We start from the raw sequence: 17,980 nt of genomic DNA on the forward strand, positions 1-17,980 counted from the left end.
TTTCGTCACATCCACAAATTGCGTGCCATATCATTAATTTTTGGATGATTTTCGACCATTCTTCGATTCTTTGAATTATTGAATATCTATTGTTTCAACTAACGTTATAGGTAAAAAAATAACAAAAATCACATTCAAACTTTCTAATATATATTTCTACGCTATACTACAGCTTTTAATCTATCTGGAAATATATTTTTAAGATTTTTGGTTTTGTTTTCTATAACAAACATTTTAAACTTTATTGAAATTTTAGTGACTATCTCAAGTCTTTAGACTTCATTCATTTATGCATTCCATTTTAAAACCCCTCCCAACATAAAATACTGGCTACGTGCCTGGTTGCAACACTTTCTGCATTCTCAGTGTAGGGATCATTTCTATTATGCCCTTCGCGCTTGCCGTACTTGTCCTTTTTGCTACAATGCATGGTTGTGTGGCCCAATTGTTAGCATTTAGCGCTATTCATGACCCGTGGTACATAAAACGCGAACAGACAGACGTACCTTATCAAATAGGACATAATTTGGCGAAGCAGACCCGGCGAAAGTCATCCGATAGGAGTCTGTATAACTTTACTTACTATAGACCAAAGGACCAATGTTCGAATGTATACAGTATTCATATCATAAACTGGAAAAGTTGCTCTGAACCCCTAGATTGATTATGTCACCTTTGGTCGCATACGTAAGTTCATACTTTAATAACGAGTTTTCCGAAGAAATTTGTTCTACCAATCATACCGTGACAACATCATCGGCGCGGAATGTTCTGACGTAACGTGTGAATGCGCGCTTGGAAAGTATGTATATCCAATTTGTCCTAATGGAACGGAGACGTTTCGTTGACGTGCTGTACTGATTTACGGTCGTGGAAATGCTATTTTACAAAAACACAGCTTATCGAGAGAATATGTGCCGAAATCATAAACTTATCGCACTGGTTTGCCATTGCAATTGACCTAGCTAATTGTAAACCGGAATATCAATAATATCCCGTAACGTAACGCAATTGCACCAGGATTGGCACAAGAGGAAACGAATTGCGCTTCAAAAATATGCAAATAGTGTCACTCAAACGATAAACCATCTGCAACAACAAAACGTGCGTGGTCGTACACCTACTAGCAATGAAATTCTTTTCCCCCAGGGCGAGTTTGTGTATATTTACATCCATGCGATTGTTGTTGAACTGCTTGAGGAGCGGCCGCCGCACAACCTGATCCGACCCGCCGCCGCGCTACGTGTTGAAGCAGAAAACGTGCTCTTTTGGATCCCACTGCGCTCCATAGGCAACGCTCCGGAGTCAAATGAAGTCAACAGTCAACATCGGAGACAGACGGAGAGGATCGCAGAGAGTCACCGCATGTGAGACAACGCATGGCGCAAAACCAACATCCAAATCGACCAAGCCCACACGAAAAGCGGCGGACAGCACTGTCGTGGGGCAAAACAGAAAATACAACACACAACAGCAGCGGCAGTTATAGTGACGGAACGGGGGAAAAAACTTCGGTTCCAACTCAACCAACGCAAGAGCTTTAGAGTCAGTCGCTAATGCGCCGCTGAAACGCGATCATCGATATAGGAACGACACCGCGGGGTACGATCATTGTTACGCTCACACCGGTGGGACGGAGACGAGAGCTCTTATCAGCTGATACGCGCCATGGGATGTTAACAGCTCAACTAAGGTGTTTGATACCTACTGGCAGAGGTGCAACAAATGAGCTGTCGTTAGTGAGTTTTTACAAATGATTGGTAGTTTGTCAATTGTTGTGCAGTGCCGCGTAAGAAAAGTTGGAAATGTTAATCGTTACGAAGACAACTTTCGAATGGTGACCTGAAGTAGCAAAACAGTTGACAAGGAGCGAATGCCTTTCTCGGTGGTTTGTTGATATCAGCTCGTGATATGCTAATGTTTCACCATTGCTGCTGTGGAATGGAAAGAAGGGCGGGCGTTCGGTGTTGCAATGCAGTGTAGATGAATTGTTGTTTATAGTTTATAACAAGTGTTATCAAAGGAAAATCAGAAGCTGAAGTGAAGTCTAATAAAAAGTGTCAAGATACGTACAGTATGAGAATTAAACATGCGTTCATATTAGCACGTAAATCGTTTTCTGTTACAACAACCGCATCGTCGCGCGTGCGATTTCAATTGCGTTGGTGGAGGAGAAGGCGTTGATTGATGGGTACCTCCACTGCCGGGAAGCAAGATATGGCCATCGGGGATCGGCTGTACCGGGAGAACCGGTCCTCGAGTCGAAGACCAACTCCTCCGCAGCAAACGGCATCATCGGATCATGGTGCCGTACACCGCCGACGAAGCGACAGTTTCATCGCCTGTGTGGGGCCACAATCGTCAAGGTAGGCAATTAGCGTTTTCTCGTCGCTGCGGGGAGCTAGTTTGTGGCTCTATATCCATCATATCTATCAGTGGTTCGTCGAAAAGTTGGATAAGGGTGTGGGTGAGTGCAACGCCGGGGAAAAATGGCAAATGTTTACTATGATTTATGTGATGAATTGATTTTGAGTGAAAAATAGGAATCAAATAGCTAACTCAAACATATGTGTATTGGTGTTTCAACAAATACTTTATACAAGAATTTATTGGTGGATTATTCCTGGCTAACAAACTTTGCTTTATGCCAGTATAGATAGGTGCGTGAAAATGGTGCCCTATGAATTCCAGTCTTTTTAATATCTTCATATTATTTAAAAGCATTAATGTTTGCCATAAAATGCTACATTTTTGTTTGCCCTCATTTCGGCACCAAAACCAGTCATGCTAGTAGCTGGAACTAATAAATACGAACAATTATCGGAAAATCCATAAACCAGATATTATTTGCTATTCTTGTTGACTGTTCATAGTAGGGTTCGTCGCGGTGCGGATGTGGGCGGTAAATGGATTGTCCGCACCGCAACCGCAAAAAAATAATAAAACCGCACCGCTTACCGCAACCGCACTTTATTTACCGCACCGCACCGCATTTTTAAAAAATAGTGTTGGAAAATTGTTCATTTGTGTAACAGTATATAATAAAATGTTATTTTTATTCACACGAAACACGACTTCTCAGAATGTATTGTTTATAAAAAAAATCAACTTTTTCATTTTCTATTAATAAAATTCCGTTCATTTTAAGGCAAACATTATACATTCAAAAACGTTCTACTGCAGTAATAGGAAAACTTTTATTTTAGCAACCTTTCAGTTAATTGAAAAAGGGGAATAAAAATGTAATAAGAAATGAAGTTGCATATTTTTTTCCTTAAAATTTCATATTTTCAATACTTTTGACATATGAACATAAAATGTATGATTTTCGCATTTACGTAGTAAAACCACCTTTCATTCTTAAAGGATTTTCCCCAATAAAAATACCAGTACTTCTATATAGTAGCGCATATATTCCAATACAGTGAAATAAAAACATATTGTATTTCATCAATAAGAACGGCGCCATATTTGACGAAAAAAATGCTCTACACGCTCACTCATAAAAACTCAAATTTGAGTTGCCAGCCACCCAATTTCATTAAAAGTGCACGTAGTCAAAAATTGAGTTTTTCTCTTTTACTCAGTTTTGAGTTTGGGATAAAAATTTCAAACTTGAGTACATTTTACTCAAAAGGCAAAAACGAAAAATAATCATTCCGCATTTTAATAAAACTACAAATATATTCATTGTTATTTCAAATGTCATTTACCTGATCCTCCAGGCCGTTGTCCATGCGTTTACGACGACAGGAAATATAATCCGAGGGTCTTTCTCTACATCTACTTCATGGCGATCGGCATCTTGAAGAAATTGCAGAAACTGCAAAAAACTGGAAGTTAGATTTGGAAACAAGAGAATTCAATGAAACCTACCTTCTAGTTTTATGAACGATCAGCTCTTGTTTAAGTTTAAGTCGACGTCTGACTCTGCACTTTTTTGAGAACAAGTAGTTTTTTCACTCAGAACTTTGAAAATTTAATGATTATTCATGAGATGAGTTAGTTCTACTCAAATTAAAACTCATTTTTTGACACATTGCTATGACTATTGAGTACTCCGAACTCAAATTTTGAGTAGTTCTGAATGAGCGTGTATAGACACATTCCAGCGTTAGGGGACAACGTTTGCACGCATCTTGCAACTGTTAACAGCTCGTCGTTTGAAAAATCCTACGATGTACGCTCAAAAAACTTAATTGAATACTTTAAAAGTACTAACACAACGATAATGTTATGAGTTCGTTGTTCTCTAGGTTGTTCTTTTTTTCTGAGAGGTGAAAATGTCGCGTTAGGGGACAACAGCGCAAAAAATTGATTTTCCAACCTACAGTTGTATTTATCAAAAAACCTGCTCTGTCTCGAACTTTAGAGCATCTATTTGTTCTAGAAATTTGATCATCGATAGTCACAGAACAATACTGTATACTTAGATTTTCGAGTTTTTAGGAAATTTTTTTCACAACCGCTGCGAACACTGCGTTAGGGGACAACACCAAAATGAACACAAACGGTTGCATATGAAGTGTTGTCCCCTAACGCGACTGAGGAATTTGTTGAAGCTCAAACAAAGCGATGTATATTACCTCTGAACCTGTGAATAACTCAAAATAAAGATTTGAAATGCCAAACCAGATGTATTTCTAGTTTCACCTTCATGTGTTTTATTAAGAAATCAAATTAATATGAAATGAGAACAGGACACACCGCATACCACAGTGTGGCGCGGTATAGAAGAGATTGTAGACCACAATCACCACTTTCTAATGGATCGAAAAAGGTGGTTTCAAGTAGTTTTGGTAAGTTTAATATATTATTGACATCAGTGGCGGATCCAGGGTCTTGGGGGTCCGGACCTCCCCCCCCCCCGAAAATTTTTAACATCTTGATAATTTTTAAAAAGTTTCTTTTTTAAATTGATTCTAAGTTCAAAATCTTTGCAAACCAGATTCGATTACCAAAACTGATTTTAATTAAATGAGGGTATTACATATTACATATTGTACAATGAACATTTTAAAGTCGAAATATTGGACCCCCTCCGAAATTTTTTTCTGGTTCCGCTCCTGATTGACATAGGAAAATATATGAAATAAAATTGACTGTTTCTTAGGGTGACTCAATTTTTTTATTTCGTTCACCAACTAAGTTTTTTTCATGTAAGTTTGGTGCACTGACTTTGTTTTTTGACCTTATAAAATCTTGAAAATAAAATTTACTGGTGATTAGGGCAGATAAAATACGCCATAGGGTTGTTCAATATTTAGTTTCTTGTTACGTTACAAATACACAAATGTGACTCAGAAGCAATTCAACAAAGGAAAGACTGTCAAACGATTATACTCAGTCGAGCAGATATTCTTTTTACATATTGTATATAATGTTGTCGCGAAATACGAGGAACACGGTTGAAAAAAAAAAATCGTTCATCCTCTGGCGTTTGCACAACTGTTTCTACTCATAGATCTGCAAAACGACACTTATTAGTGATGATTGCGGAAATTAATCAAAATGTAGCCGTTTTACGCAATTTTTGGAAAAGAAGGGTAAGATCCAGCTTTTTGAAAATTTTGATATATTAGAGTGCAAAAAAATTCGTTAAAAACATTCACACAATTGCGGTCTTATGGCTTGTTATTGAATAATCTAAATAATGGAAAACTGGAGAATTTCGTAAAATTGTATCTTTTATTAGCGAATTCTAAGAAATGCGCTCCCTCAGGATAACAATTTGAATTTAACGTATAAAAACATCAAAAAACTGCATTAAACTACGATGTTTGGTTCATGTTGAAGAAAATCTATCCCGAAAAGACAAACCGGGTTAGTTCCAAGTGGTCAATAAATAACCCGCTAATTTGAAAGAATGTGACGACGAGTGAGTGTTATTCCCTATGACCAAATTCTTCCGCGCGCTCTCATACTTATTTGGTATTCTAATGCGTTCCATTCTATATCTTTGAAATCACTTCGAACTCTGTTCTGAAATTGTTTATCCTTAGATAGCTTATTTACTGATATATGTAATAAAAAACTTGATAATTTTTCGATATTATAAGGCCTCCCCCTTAATGAACCCCTCTCCCCGCCCCTGAGAACACCTATGACACTGCATGGCTTTTGCTGAAATAGGTTGGTTATATCTTTTATGTCCATATACTGTTCTGTAGGCTCTCAAAGTAACTCTGCAGAAGGATTTATCGTATTGCAACGGAAAGCGTCAGGGGACAACACTTCAGTGCACCCCTCTGAAAGAACGATTCCAAAGCTTGTTATATACAAATAGCATATTTTTAGAAAGGTATTGATGAGTACTAATAGCTTCTAAAAAGATTTCATAGATAGCGTGCTTTGTTTTCATGAAAAATTGAAAAAACATGATATTTACGTTAGGGGACAACGCAAAAATGGTCAATTTTTGCCCCCCTTGTATCCGATGATCAATTCACTCAATAAATCTGCATCCGAAGATGAAACCTTTGTACAATATGTGAACAATAAAATGGAATTTAAGATTATTCCAAATAAATTTTCTTACAAACCTGTCGGTGTGGTACGGAAAAATCAATTCAATTATTAAAAACGAGTCATAAATGTATTACTGGTTTTCATTGACGACCGTCACAAAATTCTTTCAAAAAATTTCTACATATCTATGTTTTGGGAGCCTTAAACCTACACCAACATATTTCAGAACAACTTTTACTTATATTAGCAGATTTATTTTCATGAGGTAAGCGATACAAGTACGTGGAATGTGTCTATACATTACATCTAATCAGGTGTCCGGTCTCAACCGGTACAGAATTATTGAACATTAGAAAAACTGCAAAAAATGTATGATTTGTAGCATACAGCAGAAATGATTTTTAAAAATAGGGGGTTTTACGGACAATATATCTCAAAACTCTAACTTCCGCATTCTTCAAGAAACAGATGTATTCTCATTCAACAACTAAGATTGCTCCCATTGAAAATGTATGAAGTGTAATTTTCCTAAGGCTAGTTCGAAAGTTCTAGCATTTAATGTATTTTCCTCTAATATTTTGCCAATAAGCCAAAGGCAAAAACTTCAATTGCAGTGAACGGGAGTCAAACTATGTGGTATTTTGCAAAAAAAGCTTCAAAAAAAGTTACAAACTAGTCTCAACTGAAAAATATTAGGACTTAATTTGGTAAAAATTATAGTAAATTTGAATGGAAGTACACGAAAAGAAGTTATGTAGCATACTTTTTGAGAAAGAGTCCATTAAAATTGACTGTAGAAAAATTCACATTGAATTTACACAGCAATCAAAGAAGATAGAAATACGATACTGATGAACGAATGATAGAATAATCATCCAAATTTGGACCCCTCCTTATTTTGGACGTTTTTATACATTTGTATCCTTTACTGCCAATTATTGCAAATTCGTTTGGTTTGACGAAGATAATTATATTCTTTGGGTTGTGTTTAAGTCCCAGCATAATTAGTTCATCTCTAATTCCTTTAAATTAGTCAAAATTCGCAATTGAAAGATTGATATCGAAAACGATTCACAATTCCACGATTACCAACAGAAATCGGGAGAAGTGATGCACTTTTAAATTGGATTTAAGAGTACAAATTTATTGTTTTTAAATGATCTAATAATTTTGTCTCTATTTGGATCTTGCATTTTATGTATTTGAAATGGTTAGTTTGTGAATTTTTACTTAGAAGTATCAAATAACTAGTCCTAGTTTACTAGTTTACTACGACATAGTAAAAATAATAGCGTCAGTCTGTTTATCAATTTAGAATAATCAAAATTATCACTTTATCAATTATTTTTTTTGCGGTGCGGTTGCGGTAAAACCGCGCGGTAAAAGCTCTTTCCCGCACCGCATCTGCGGGAAAAAGAGTCTCACCGCACCGCAGATTTCGCGGTGCGGGTGCGGTAAATACCGCGCGGTTGAGGTAATTACCGCAACCGCGACGAACCCTAGTTCATAGTGATGACTTCATCTCACGTCCGTGAAATAAATCTTCTGATAAATATGCGATTAAAACTAGACTCACACATGTGTCGAAGCCGTTTTCCTTTCTTACGACACAAGTGCCATTTGACAATTTCCAAGAAAAAACAACAAAGAAAGAAGTTTAAGAATCAATGTCTTGGAACCCGAATAGACATAAATAATACATAAACCGTGCACCAAATAATAATTATACTTTTTTTCTTGCCATTTTTGATTATGATAAGTCATATAATTCATTTACTATACAACGATCCAAAAAATAATAAAATTGTTTACATAACAGTTTGTTGATTTTATGACTGAATAACATTTTGAAATTTATTTTATTACTCGTTAATTATACAGCATATAGTCATTATGTATTTTATGATTATTTTGTCACACGACGCACAGTGTTTTCAATGAGGCTAAAATGTGATTGACATTGGTTTTAAGGGTTTATTTATATACAAAGTTGTGGCGAAAAAGTGAGCTAAGTTCGTGATTGTTTAAAAGTGGTTTATGTAAATTTTATTTGAAAAAGTGAAAGGCAGTTCGTTAGCAGTACTATCGAAGTTTGAAAAAACAAGTTGAATTAAAAAAAGTATTCAAGGTTGGTGGAGTTGTGGTCTATCCTCCGAAGCGAGTTTTTATGGCAGAGGTTTGCGGTGAACGCTCTCCAAGCCGAACCACTCAACAGAAAAGTAAAAAGTTTATTGAAGAAAAATGTATTGTGGTGTACTTGAACGGATCGGTTTCTCAATAAAATCCCAAAAAAATTTCCTGTCAACAAAACATGTTGACCAAAAAATTGAGTTTTTTGGCATGCAAAATTTTAAACAAAAATTCATTGCAAAGAATCGAAAATTTTTGGATGAAAAAAAAACCATTCAAGTACACGAGAATACAAACAATTCAAAAAAAGTTTGATCAAGATCGGATGAATAGTTTATGAGATATCACGTTCACCGCAACGGTACTTTCCAAAAACTTAGTTCCGAGATACAGTAGGATTCAGTTTTTGGCAACAATTTTATTTTTTCAGTTGCCAAAACCGGAACCGTGCAAAAATGGAACCTTTATTTTAAGCTTTGGATTTTCAATTTACGATTTCAAAAATGTTTCAAAGATTTTTAATCATATGTTAAATGGAATGAGATGAAAGAAAAAATAAGCAAATTCAATTTTATTCGAGTTTTTATCAAATTCAGACGTCGTACGGTGGGGTAGAATGCTACTTTCGACGCACAAAACCTCTAGCACCTTGAGTATATATTCTGGAGAATTAGTGTCTTTAGAAAAGTATCTTAGATGGAATTATTTTGACAACTTTGGTCTTGATCTAGATAAGTAGAAACTTGATCAGTTCTATCTTTTGACAGAGATGTTCTATCAAAAAACTTTCTTCGGCAAAGTTGTTTGTTTGATATTTTTAACATATGTACTGAAGACATTTATACTTTATAACTTATGTAGATGGCGCTACATGACATTTTAAAAAATTCTTGAGAAAATGAATTTTAAAATTTTTTTATAAAAAATATTTCGAGAAATAAATGTTTTATTATTTTATCTTCGCAAAAAATGCAATAATAAAAAAGCTTCAAAGTGTGATAAATGTTATGACATTCGCTCCTGGGATTGTTATCTTTTCTTTCGTGAATATTAATGAACAATTTTGTTAAAAAAACATAGCTCTTTTAACAAATACATAAATTTTGTTCTCTATAACTAAGCAATCGTCGATCTTTCAATTGGAATTGATAGATTGAAAATCAAATTTCAATGTTTGAAGATAGGTTTAAAAAAAACTATAAATCACTTGCAACTATGCAAACAAAAGGGATTGAAACATGAGTGGTACTGTGAAAATGTTTTCCAAAAAAAATTCCAAAAATCTCTAGAACAATGCATTTGCGAGAAATTAACACATCAAAAGATAATATAAGCAACCCTATTTATCAAGAGCCACCCTACCTTAAATCTTTAAAAAAAATCATAACAGATTAACCATTATAGATAGCCTTGTTTATTCAGCAAACTTGCTTCAATTAATTTATGTTATTATATTGTAGGGAATTTCGCAGGTAAAATGCACGCATCTAAACAGTCGATACTTTGAACACCTCAACCACAAGGACCACCCTAATTCCATTCATTTGAAAAAATCGCCAAAAAAACAAACAAATGTTCCAAAGCTAAACCAAACTATTTGGGGCCATCAGTTTTGTATTCCCAAATACTTCTTGGGGATGCACCATGGTCAGCTTTCGATATGTACTGAAAATTTAGTGCCAAGTTTTGTATTGACGTCGTAATAATCCAAAGAGAAAGAGGCTCGCAATGGTACTAAGGTTCTATTGAAAATTTTCTCCAGCACTAGTCATATTATGCAGTGTAGCGTATTCCTTTTTACTTGACTCTTAAAGTGCTCTGGGTCTTACTATAAAAATTTATTCCGTGAGACACTAGTTACACTGTTACCAGTTATATTATGCATAAATTATACATTTCTATACTTATTGTGATCATTAAATACAACACGCATAGTGTACAATATAGTTAACCCTTGAATGCATAACACTGTTTCAAAACAACATTGCGCAAAACATCTCAAAATTATCACAGTAATGAATTGAAACTATGAGACAATTTTAACAAAATTAAAAAAAAAATGATTTGCCCCTTTGAGGGTTAATATGACTTCCATGTTTGGAAATAAAGTCAAATGTGATGTCAATTAATATAAAAAAATATTTATTGCAAAGTTTTAAAAGACTTATTATGTACAACAAGAATGTTGCCAAAAACGGAACCCATTTGTTGCCAAAATCGGAGTGTGCCAAAATGGGAGAATGCCAAAAACGGAATCTTACTGTAATTGCGTTTAAAGTTTTGTGTTAACCAACGCCGTGCGAACGGCTGTAGTTTGAAATTTGGTGCTCCGATCTGAATGAAATTTCGCACAGATATTTTCAAAAGCATGTACTTTCGGAATATTCAATAGATTTTTTTATTCAATTTCTTGAGTTGCAACTTTGTATATAACCCCTTAACATGATTTTCGATACCACTCGTTTATAAAATATTTGATGATCAATACCCCCAACAATGAGAATTAAATTTGATTTTATTGTTTTGTGTGCCACTCATTAGAAACTGCGATACCAACTTGGGCCAGTTAGACAATAAAACCAAACTAGTCGTCTTTTGCGCGATCCAACGCGAAGCGAACGATAGAGAACAGTTACTTTAAACTAGTGTGCATTGTTGGCAATACACTAGAAGACCATTCATAAATTACGTAACGTGAAAATTGCCCAAAATTGATTCTCCCCTCCCCCATATAACAAATTGTCAGAAATTTCTCCATCCCCCTCCTTTATTGCGTAACAAATTCCTTGAAAAAAATTTTTTTCGGTGGAAACATGTTACGTAACGATCTAGCTTACTCCCCTTCCCCCCTATGTCACAACGTGTCACAACTTGTCATACCCCCTCCCCCCTAAAAGCGTTACGTAATTTATGAATTGTTCGCGACGCTAATGTATTCTATATGTGTTGTTCTATTTCATTGCGAATCTTTTCTAAAATCCACATCGTGACGTTTCAGCCATGAGCCACCAAGCCGTCCGCCGAATTACGCGCATGTTCACTTTGCATTAGTGCAAGCGAAAAAACGGTTTGATGTTTATTTTTGTTTCGTTCGCACTCATTTGTGTCACATATAGTAACAAATCGACGAAATGCTAGTTTATCTCGGGATAGACAATACATCACCGACTAAAACAGATCGATCGCAATGCTGAACAGAACAGGTGGCTGAATCATCGCATTGGGATACCGTGTTATAGATGTATTTTGACAGATCCAAATTATCCGACGGCTTATCATTTTGGAACAAACTTACATCACATCCTTGCGAACAGCCCAATGAGTCGTTTTTTATCAACCAAGAGAAAAATTTTGGTTGATAAAACGTGGAAATTGATAAAATCGGGAATTTCATTTTTCCATCCAACATAATTCTAGAGAAAATTTTCAATAGGACGTAAGTAACACTGAGAGCCTCTCTTTGTGTACTTTCTCTTTCGTTTATTACGACGTCATTACAACACTTTGCACTAATTTTTCCGGTACATATCGAAAGGCGACGGTTTTTACTAGAATATTATGCAAAGAGTTTAGTAGTAAATGTTGAAATGGCCGAGTAATGAACAGAAGAGAAAGACCCCAAAGAGAATCTCTCATTGTTACTTACGTCCTATTGAAAATTTTCTCTAGAATTAGAAGCAACTTGAGAACTATCTCAAGTGGCCCAGTTATAAAAAAAAATTAAACTTAATGCCCTATCAGTGCAAAACATCAAATGCTCGTAAAGGGCATTTGATGAAAAATATGCGGTTTCTAGACTAACTGTAAAAAAATCGGTAACGAATCTATTTCTATTTTATTCCTAAGAATTGTCCACATTCAACAAGATACATTTAAAAAAAATTATTGAAGAATAATAGAGTTGAATGCACGAGAAAATGATAAAAAAATTTGTGCTTAGCTTAGCTTAGCTTAGGTACACAAGCAACATATTTTGTAGTAAAAGAATATTAACAACTAATAATGAAACCAAATCACGTGTAATAATCTAGCCGGGGTGAACATGATCTCAACTGTTTCATCACCAAAAAAGCCCCAAGGCGGAGTCTATTTGTAACATGTCATGAAAACGTACGCTATATTGCAAATCAATTTTGCCACCTAGTTTCAAATCGAGTTCAATTATGTTTGGATAATTTTCGGTGTTGAAATAATGCGATTTGTTTTTTTGCAAGATAATTTGGAATATTTGAAAGCAAATATTTTGCTCTTCTATACTTAAATTTCACCGGCGCATCTAGATTTACTGTGAATTTTTCGATTTTACGTTTATATTTTCAATGCGCCCTCAAATAAAATTAGGAATGGATGAAAATATAACGATAAGATATAGCGCTCCAGGCAAATGACGCAGTTTTCGATTGCGCCTACCAATATGCAATTCGAATATGATGCAAAAATTTATTGAAAAGCATCATGGCCACCTTCTCGTTATGGCTGATTCGTTGACAGAAGAAAAACAACGAATACAGATGAATCGATAACGCCATCTCGTTGTTGCAAATTTGTTTTGTTAAAGTGTCGGCAAGTATTTGACAAGTTTCCAAGTGTTTTGTTCTTTATATGATACTTATTGCAAACAAACACTGACAGCTGCTATCCACTATAGCATTCAGTTACTTTCAACTAACAGTTGTCAAACATAAAAGGCTCCACCTACTAAGCATCGTTTATAGTCGGTGTTGTTAAATAGAAAATAATTCTTTTAGTCAACACAACCGCGTTTTACAGTTCGATTAGCAGCAAAAAACTTGTTTGTGGTCCATTAATAACAATTAATGGTCTGAAAAAATACATTGACACTTTCCTACAACTGATATTCAACCAAATAGCTTGATTTTTTTACCTAAACTTGTTACATATGTTGCTTGGGTAGACTGCCCATAGTTGCACTTCGTGATTGACCGGGTAAGTGAAAATGCACAATGAACCAAAAAAATGCTGCTTGGGATGAGCAAATCATTCTCACTGTGCATGCTTCACTGACTCAACCCTTTCATAAAATGATAAATAACGACGCCGGCCACGTCCAATGCTGTTCTACTGGGGAAGGAAAGGAATATTAGTTCGATACTCGCTGTTGATAGAGACCGAGACTAACTCTGCATCTCCACGAGTATCACGGGAAAGGAACTGTGTTAGTAGGAGAGGGAAAATATTAGGAGATGTCTTGGTAGACAATACGATCTTAACAATATGCACGAAAGTCCAGCGCGATCAATTTCCTAACTTTTTTATCGAGCGACTTGAACTCATGACAGCCGACCATCGGGAGTGTTACTTCTTATTTATACTTCAACAATCGATTTCAGATTTTTAGGTTGATTTTTTAGCATTAATTTTTAGTTTTCATTTAATTCGAGCTTGTGCGAAAAGGCCTTCTAACAAAAGGACAAGAACAACCGCGAACAAATTAATCGAAGGTCGTAAACAACAACTAATGCCGATTTCGTTCAAAACGAAACTGAGTCAGGCTCCAACCCCAACCGCTGTCTATAAGAATGAACTGACAGCAATTGGTTCCAGCCCCGGGTTCAAGCAACAACGGCGTAAGGCAGTTCGTACCCCGGTTGACACGCCGGGAGGTAAGGGATAGGAGTTCTGTATCAGAGGTGAATGGCGACATAGTGATAAAATTTGTTATGAATGCCAAAATGCTCTAGAACCCCAACTTCTCGTATTCTGATAAAGGTCGCGCAAAGCTTCCGGTAGATTCCTGAGATTTTTTCACGTTAGAAAAATGGCAAAACATGTAGGATTTGCAGTATTAAGGAGAAAGGTTATGAGGAATAGGGGACTTTTGTGACAAAATTACCCAAAACTCCAAATTTTCGTATTATGCGAAAAACGATTTTTTTTCTTTTTAATGAAGATATAAGCTGTAATTTTTCGAATGCTGCTTTAAAAGTTATTCTCAAATTGTCCAAATGATATGAAATTTTGGATGCCAAGTTTACTTTGACACACCCTTAATTTTTTCTGCCGAATCTCAGCTTATTTGCATTTTTTGCCGAAATCTCAACAGCTGAGATCTCAGCAAATATCTTTTTTGCTAAGATCTCAGTGAAAGTGACATTTGGTAGCTGAGACACGGAAAATATTTCACCGAAAATCAGTAAACAGTATCACTTTACTGAGATATCAGTTTCCAGATTTGCTAACTATACGGCTGTTGGAAAATTGCCGAGCCTTTGTCACAAAACGAAGGGGGGCTTTTGAGATTTCAAAGAGAGTTTTTACAATGCTCTCGGCATACACTAGGCGCCGAGAACTTTCTGGTTAAGCGGACGATTTTTGGTTTTACTAAAATCGGAAAGGGACGCGTTCGCCATATTTTAAGTATTTGGAAGCGATGACAGTGATGCATATTTTTACAGGATCGATCTCAGTTCTATTATTATTAACTCTCAAAAAGGCACGCACGTTTTCCAGGCCCAAGCGGCTATCGATTTCTTAGTTACAAAGCGTTATACATGCAGCAAGAGCTTGAGCATGAAAATTCCATTAACTGATGCTAAAATTCATTGAAAAAGTAAGATATTACGGAAATATCACATAGATGCTTCATAGATTCGCATAAACTTTTTACATGCACAAAAAGGCAAAGTATTTCGACATCAACTTTGCATACTGGTGATGCAAATAATATTCCTGACACGTATGTTTGCATCAAGAAATCAATTTTGATGGATTCATTTCAGTTTTTACAAATATTTCCTAAACTTTGGCGAACTAATCTTTGATTAAGTTAAAACACATTTACCATTAATTTGTGTCAGGTAATTTTTCTCACGTAAACCCTTTCCAATACACCCAGAACTATGCACGCATACTAGACCGGCAACTTTTTGGAACTTTTATGAAACACTGCTAAATGAAGTGTTAATTAGCTCTACAAACCATATGTCACTTATGAGCTCTTTTTTATAGCTCTAGTTCACTCACAAGAGTTTTGAAGTTTCTGTGGTACAATCAGGGATGCCAACGGTACCGATAAACTACATTTTTTTCGATATATTTACATTTGCACAAGCCGTACAGCCCGCTACAGCGACGCATCACTACAGCTCTTGCCAGAACAGTAGTCAAACCGAGTACATTTTCCCGTAGAGCAGTAGAATACATTTTTGTTTTGCTGCTGTACTCCGACTGCTCGGTGAGAGTGTGGCGTAGTAAAGTTTGTTCTCTCGCTTTGTACATTTTTCTCTGCATAGTCAAAGGGAGAGTCCCGCACACGAAAGCGTTGATGCCGGCCGTGGCGTAAATGAGCCGCATTCATTGTAGTCATTTTTGAATAAAAATATTAAAAAGATTGAAAATATTAAAAAATGTAAAATAAGGAAAGCGAAGCTGTACCGCTCGCGTCTGGTGGCTGTACTGGGGACAGTAGTTTTCTGTCATGTTACTGCTTTACACACAGGCAGCCGTACAGCGCTGAGCGTCCTGCACTAGCGAATGACAGCAGCATCGAGAGAGAAATGAGAATGTAGGCAGAAAAATTACAGCCGTGGAAAAGGTAGGCATTTTGCATCCTTGGGTACAATACACGAAAAATCGAAAAAAGGAAATCAAAATTCAATAAAAATTCTAACAGTTATTCTGCATACCTCAAAACTTGGTGTATCTTTTTTAATAACAAACAACTTTGTTGAAATTTGCATAATGATTGAAGGTTACCGGATAAAGTTATTTAACTTCGAAGATAAGAAGAATTTTTGAAAATGTCCTATTCTAAGCATGCGCGAGAAAGAGAGGCAGCATTTAACATTATATTACAATATCTCTTTACCACAAAGTCGGATGAATATGCAGTCTTCTGCAATGTTAATCCTTTTGTCTTTAGTTATGTACGTGAGGATTTTGAACCAAATAAGATGATACTGACATTTTTTACTGAATTTATTGTTTCCATTACCGATATTTCATATATTTTTGCACACAAACTTAAAAATTCTTATGAGTAAACCAGAAGCATCCGAACAAGAATGGGGCGTCTGGAGCCAATTACCATTCGATTGAGCGGTGTTCCGAAAAAAGTCAATTGTTTTGCCGGTCTAATGGCCTTTTCTACGGCTCATGTACGTACACGCCACATGACACAAATACTACATTACAAGCTGGTGGAAAATAATAAACAAAGACGGCAAAAGTAAATGGGATTGTTTTCAACCAGGAAACTTCATTAGTGTTCGTGAGACCGGTAGCAAAGAACTCAATGCATACTCAAGGAGTTATATCGCAGTAACAAATGTTCGTTTCGAGCAGAACCTCACAATTTTTTCTTCAATGAAATATGTATCTGAAGAGATTTTTTTGTGAAAAATCTCATTCAAGAACAGAGTTGCCGTTTTTGTGGTATACATAGCAGAATAACAGTTTTGGCAATACCGTTATATTACATAGCGTTGTAGCAAGCTGTGAATTCATAGTTTGGGTAAAATAATGTCAATTATGATTTGACACAGTTATATTGTTTATGATCGCAAATCAGTTTCATAATAATAGGAAATCATATAGAATACAGGACAAATATACAATCATGGGCAGTACAGAAGTTTAAGACATGTGTTTTTAAAGCAAAAATTTTGCTCGGCTATTCTTTTGCTCTTAAGCGAAAACTGTCAAAATTGTAAATTGCGCCATAATTTTGAATTGTTTCTTGCCAGAAAATAAAGTGAATGAACATTTTCTAAGGACAAAGTTCTCCATTTTTAGCCTGTGATCAAACAAGACATTTTCGAACAGTGGTAATTATTTATTTACATATTTTAGCTTTTGACTTCACCCAATGCTTACACTAGCTAATTCCAAGGGTGAGTATTCAGCTTTGAGTTAGGATTTTAGCTTGCCTTCACAAGGTTGAGGGGGCGTCTGTAAAGTGTAACCGAAAGTTTTTTTTTGTACCTGTAACCGAAAGTTTTTTTTTTGTAAGGCAACAATGGATCTTTTGTGTAATGTTAAGATCTATTTATACATTCATTGTGCATGACAAAAAATTATTTTTGTCACGCAGTCACATACGAGCGTTCCAGGAGTAGACGTGCAATCATTTCCACGTCGAAGAGTGCCACGGAGAACACAATAACACTTGATAAAATTATCTGGCACAGGAAATCCAATAAGATTTGTAAAGCTTAGACTTGTACTTACTCGCTGAACCTAAAAAATAAAAAAAAGTTCGAGTTTCGGAAAATGGTTTCATGAAAACCGAAAAATCTCATATTTTACTGTAAAATTCATCCACTTTTCTTTAAAATAATAGGGAAAAAAAAAATTATTCACTTTTCTATTGTTCATCCACAGGCTACATGTATTGTGCATTCTCATGAAAAAAACAAGTCAA

At 35.6% G+C, this 17,980-nt stretch overlaps 1 protein-coding gene across 1 annotated transcript in view; it reads left to right on the top strand.

Annotated features, from left to right (window-relative positions):
* The first annotated feature begins 1,341 nt into the window (after nucleotides 1-1,341).
* LOC131692928 (uncharacterized) overlaps nucleotides 1,342-17,980 on the top strand; it is a 125,647-nt gene continuing 109,008 nt past the window's right edge. The window contains exon 1 of the mRNA XM_058980340.1: nucleotides 1,342-2,366. Coding sequence (XP_058836323.1) covers nucleotides 2,188-2,366 — 179 coding nt within the window. The 5' untranslated portion in view covers nucleotides 1,342-2,187. The remainder of the gene's footprint in view (nucleotides 2,367-17,980) is intronic.

Source organism: Topomyia yanbarensis, chromosome 3, assembly GCF_030247195.1.
Source record: "Topomyia yanbarensis strain Yona2022 chromosome 3, ASM3024719v1, whole genome shotgun sequence".
Lineage (NCBI taxonomy): Eukaryota > Metazoa > Arthropoda > Insecta > Diptera > Culicidae > Topomyia > Topomyia yanbarensis.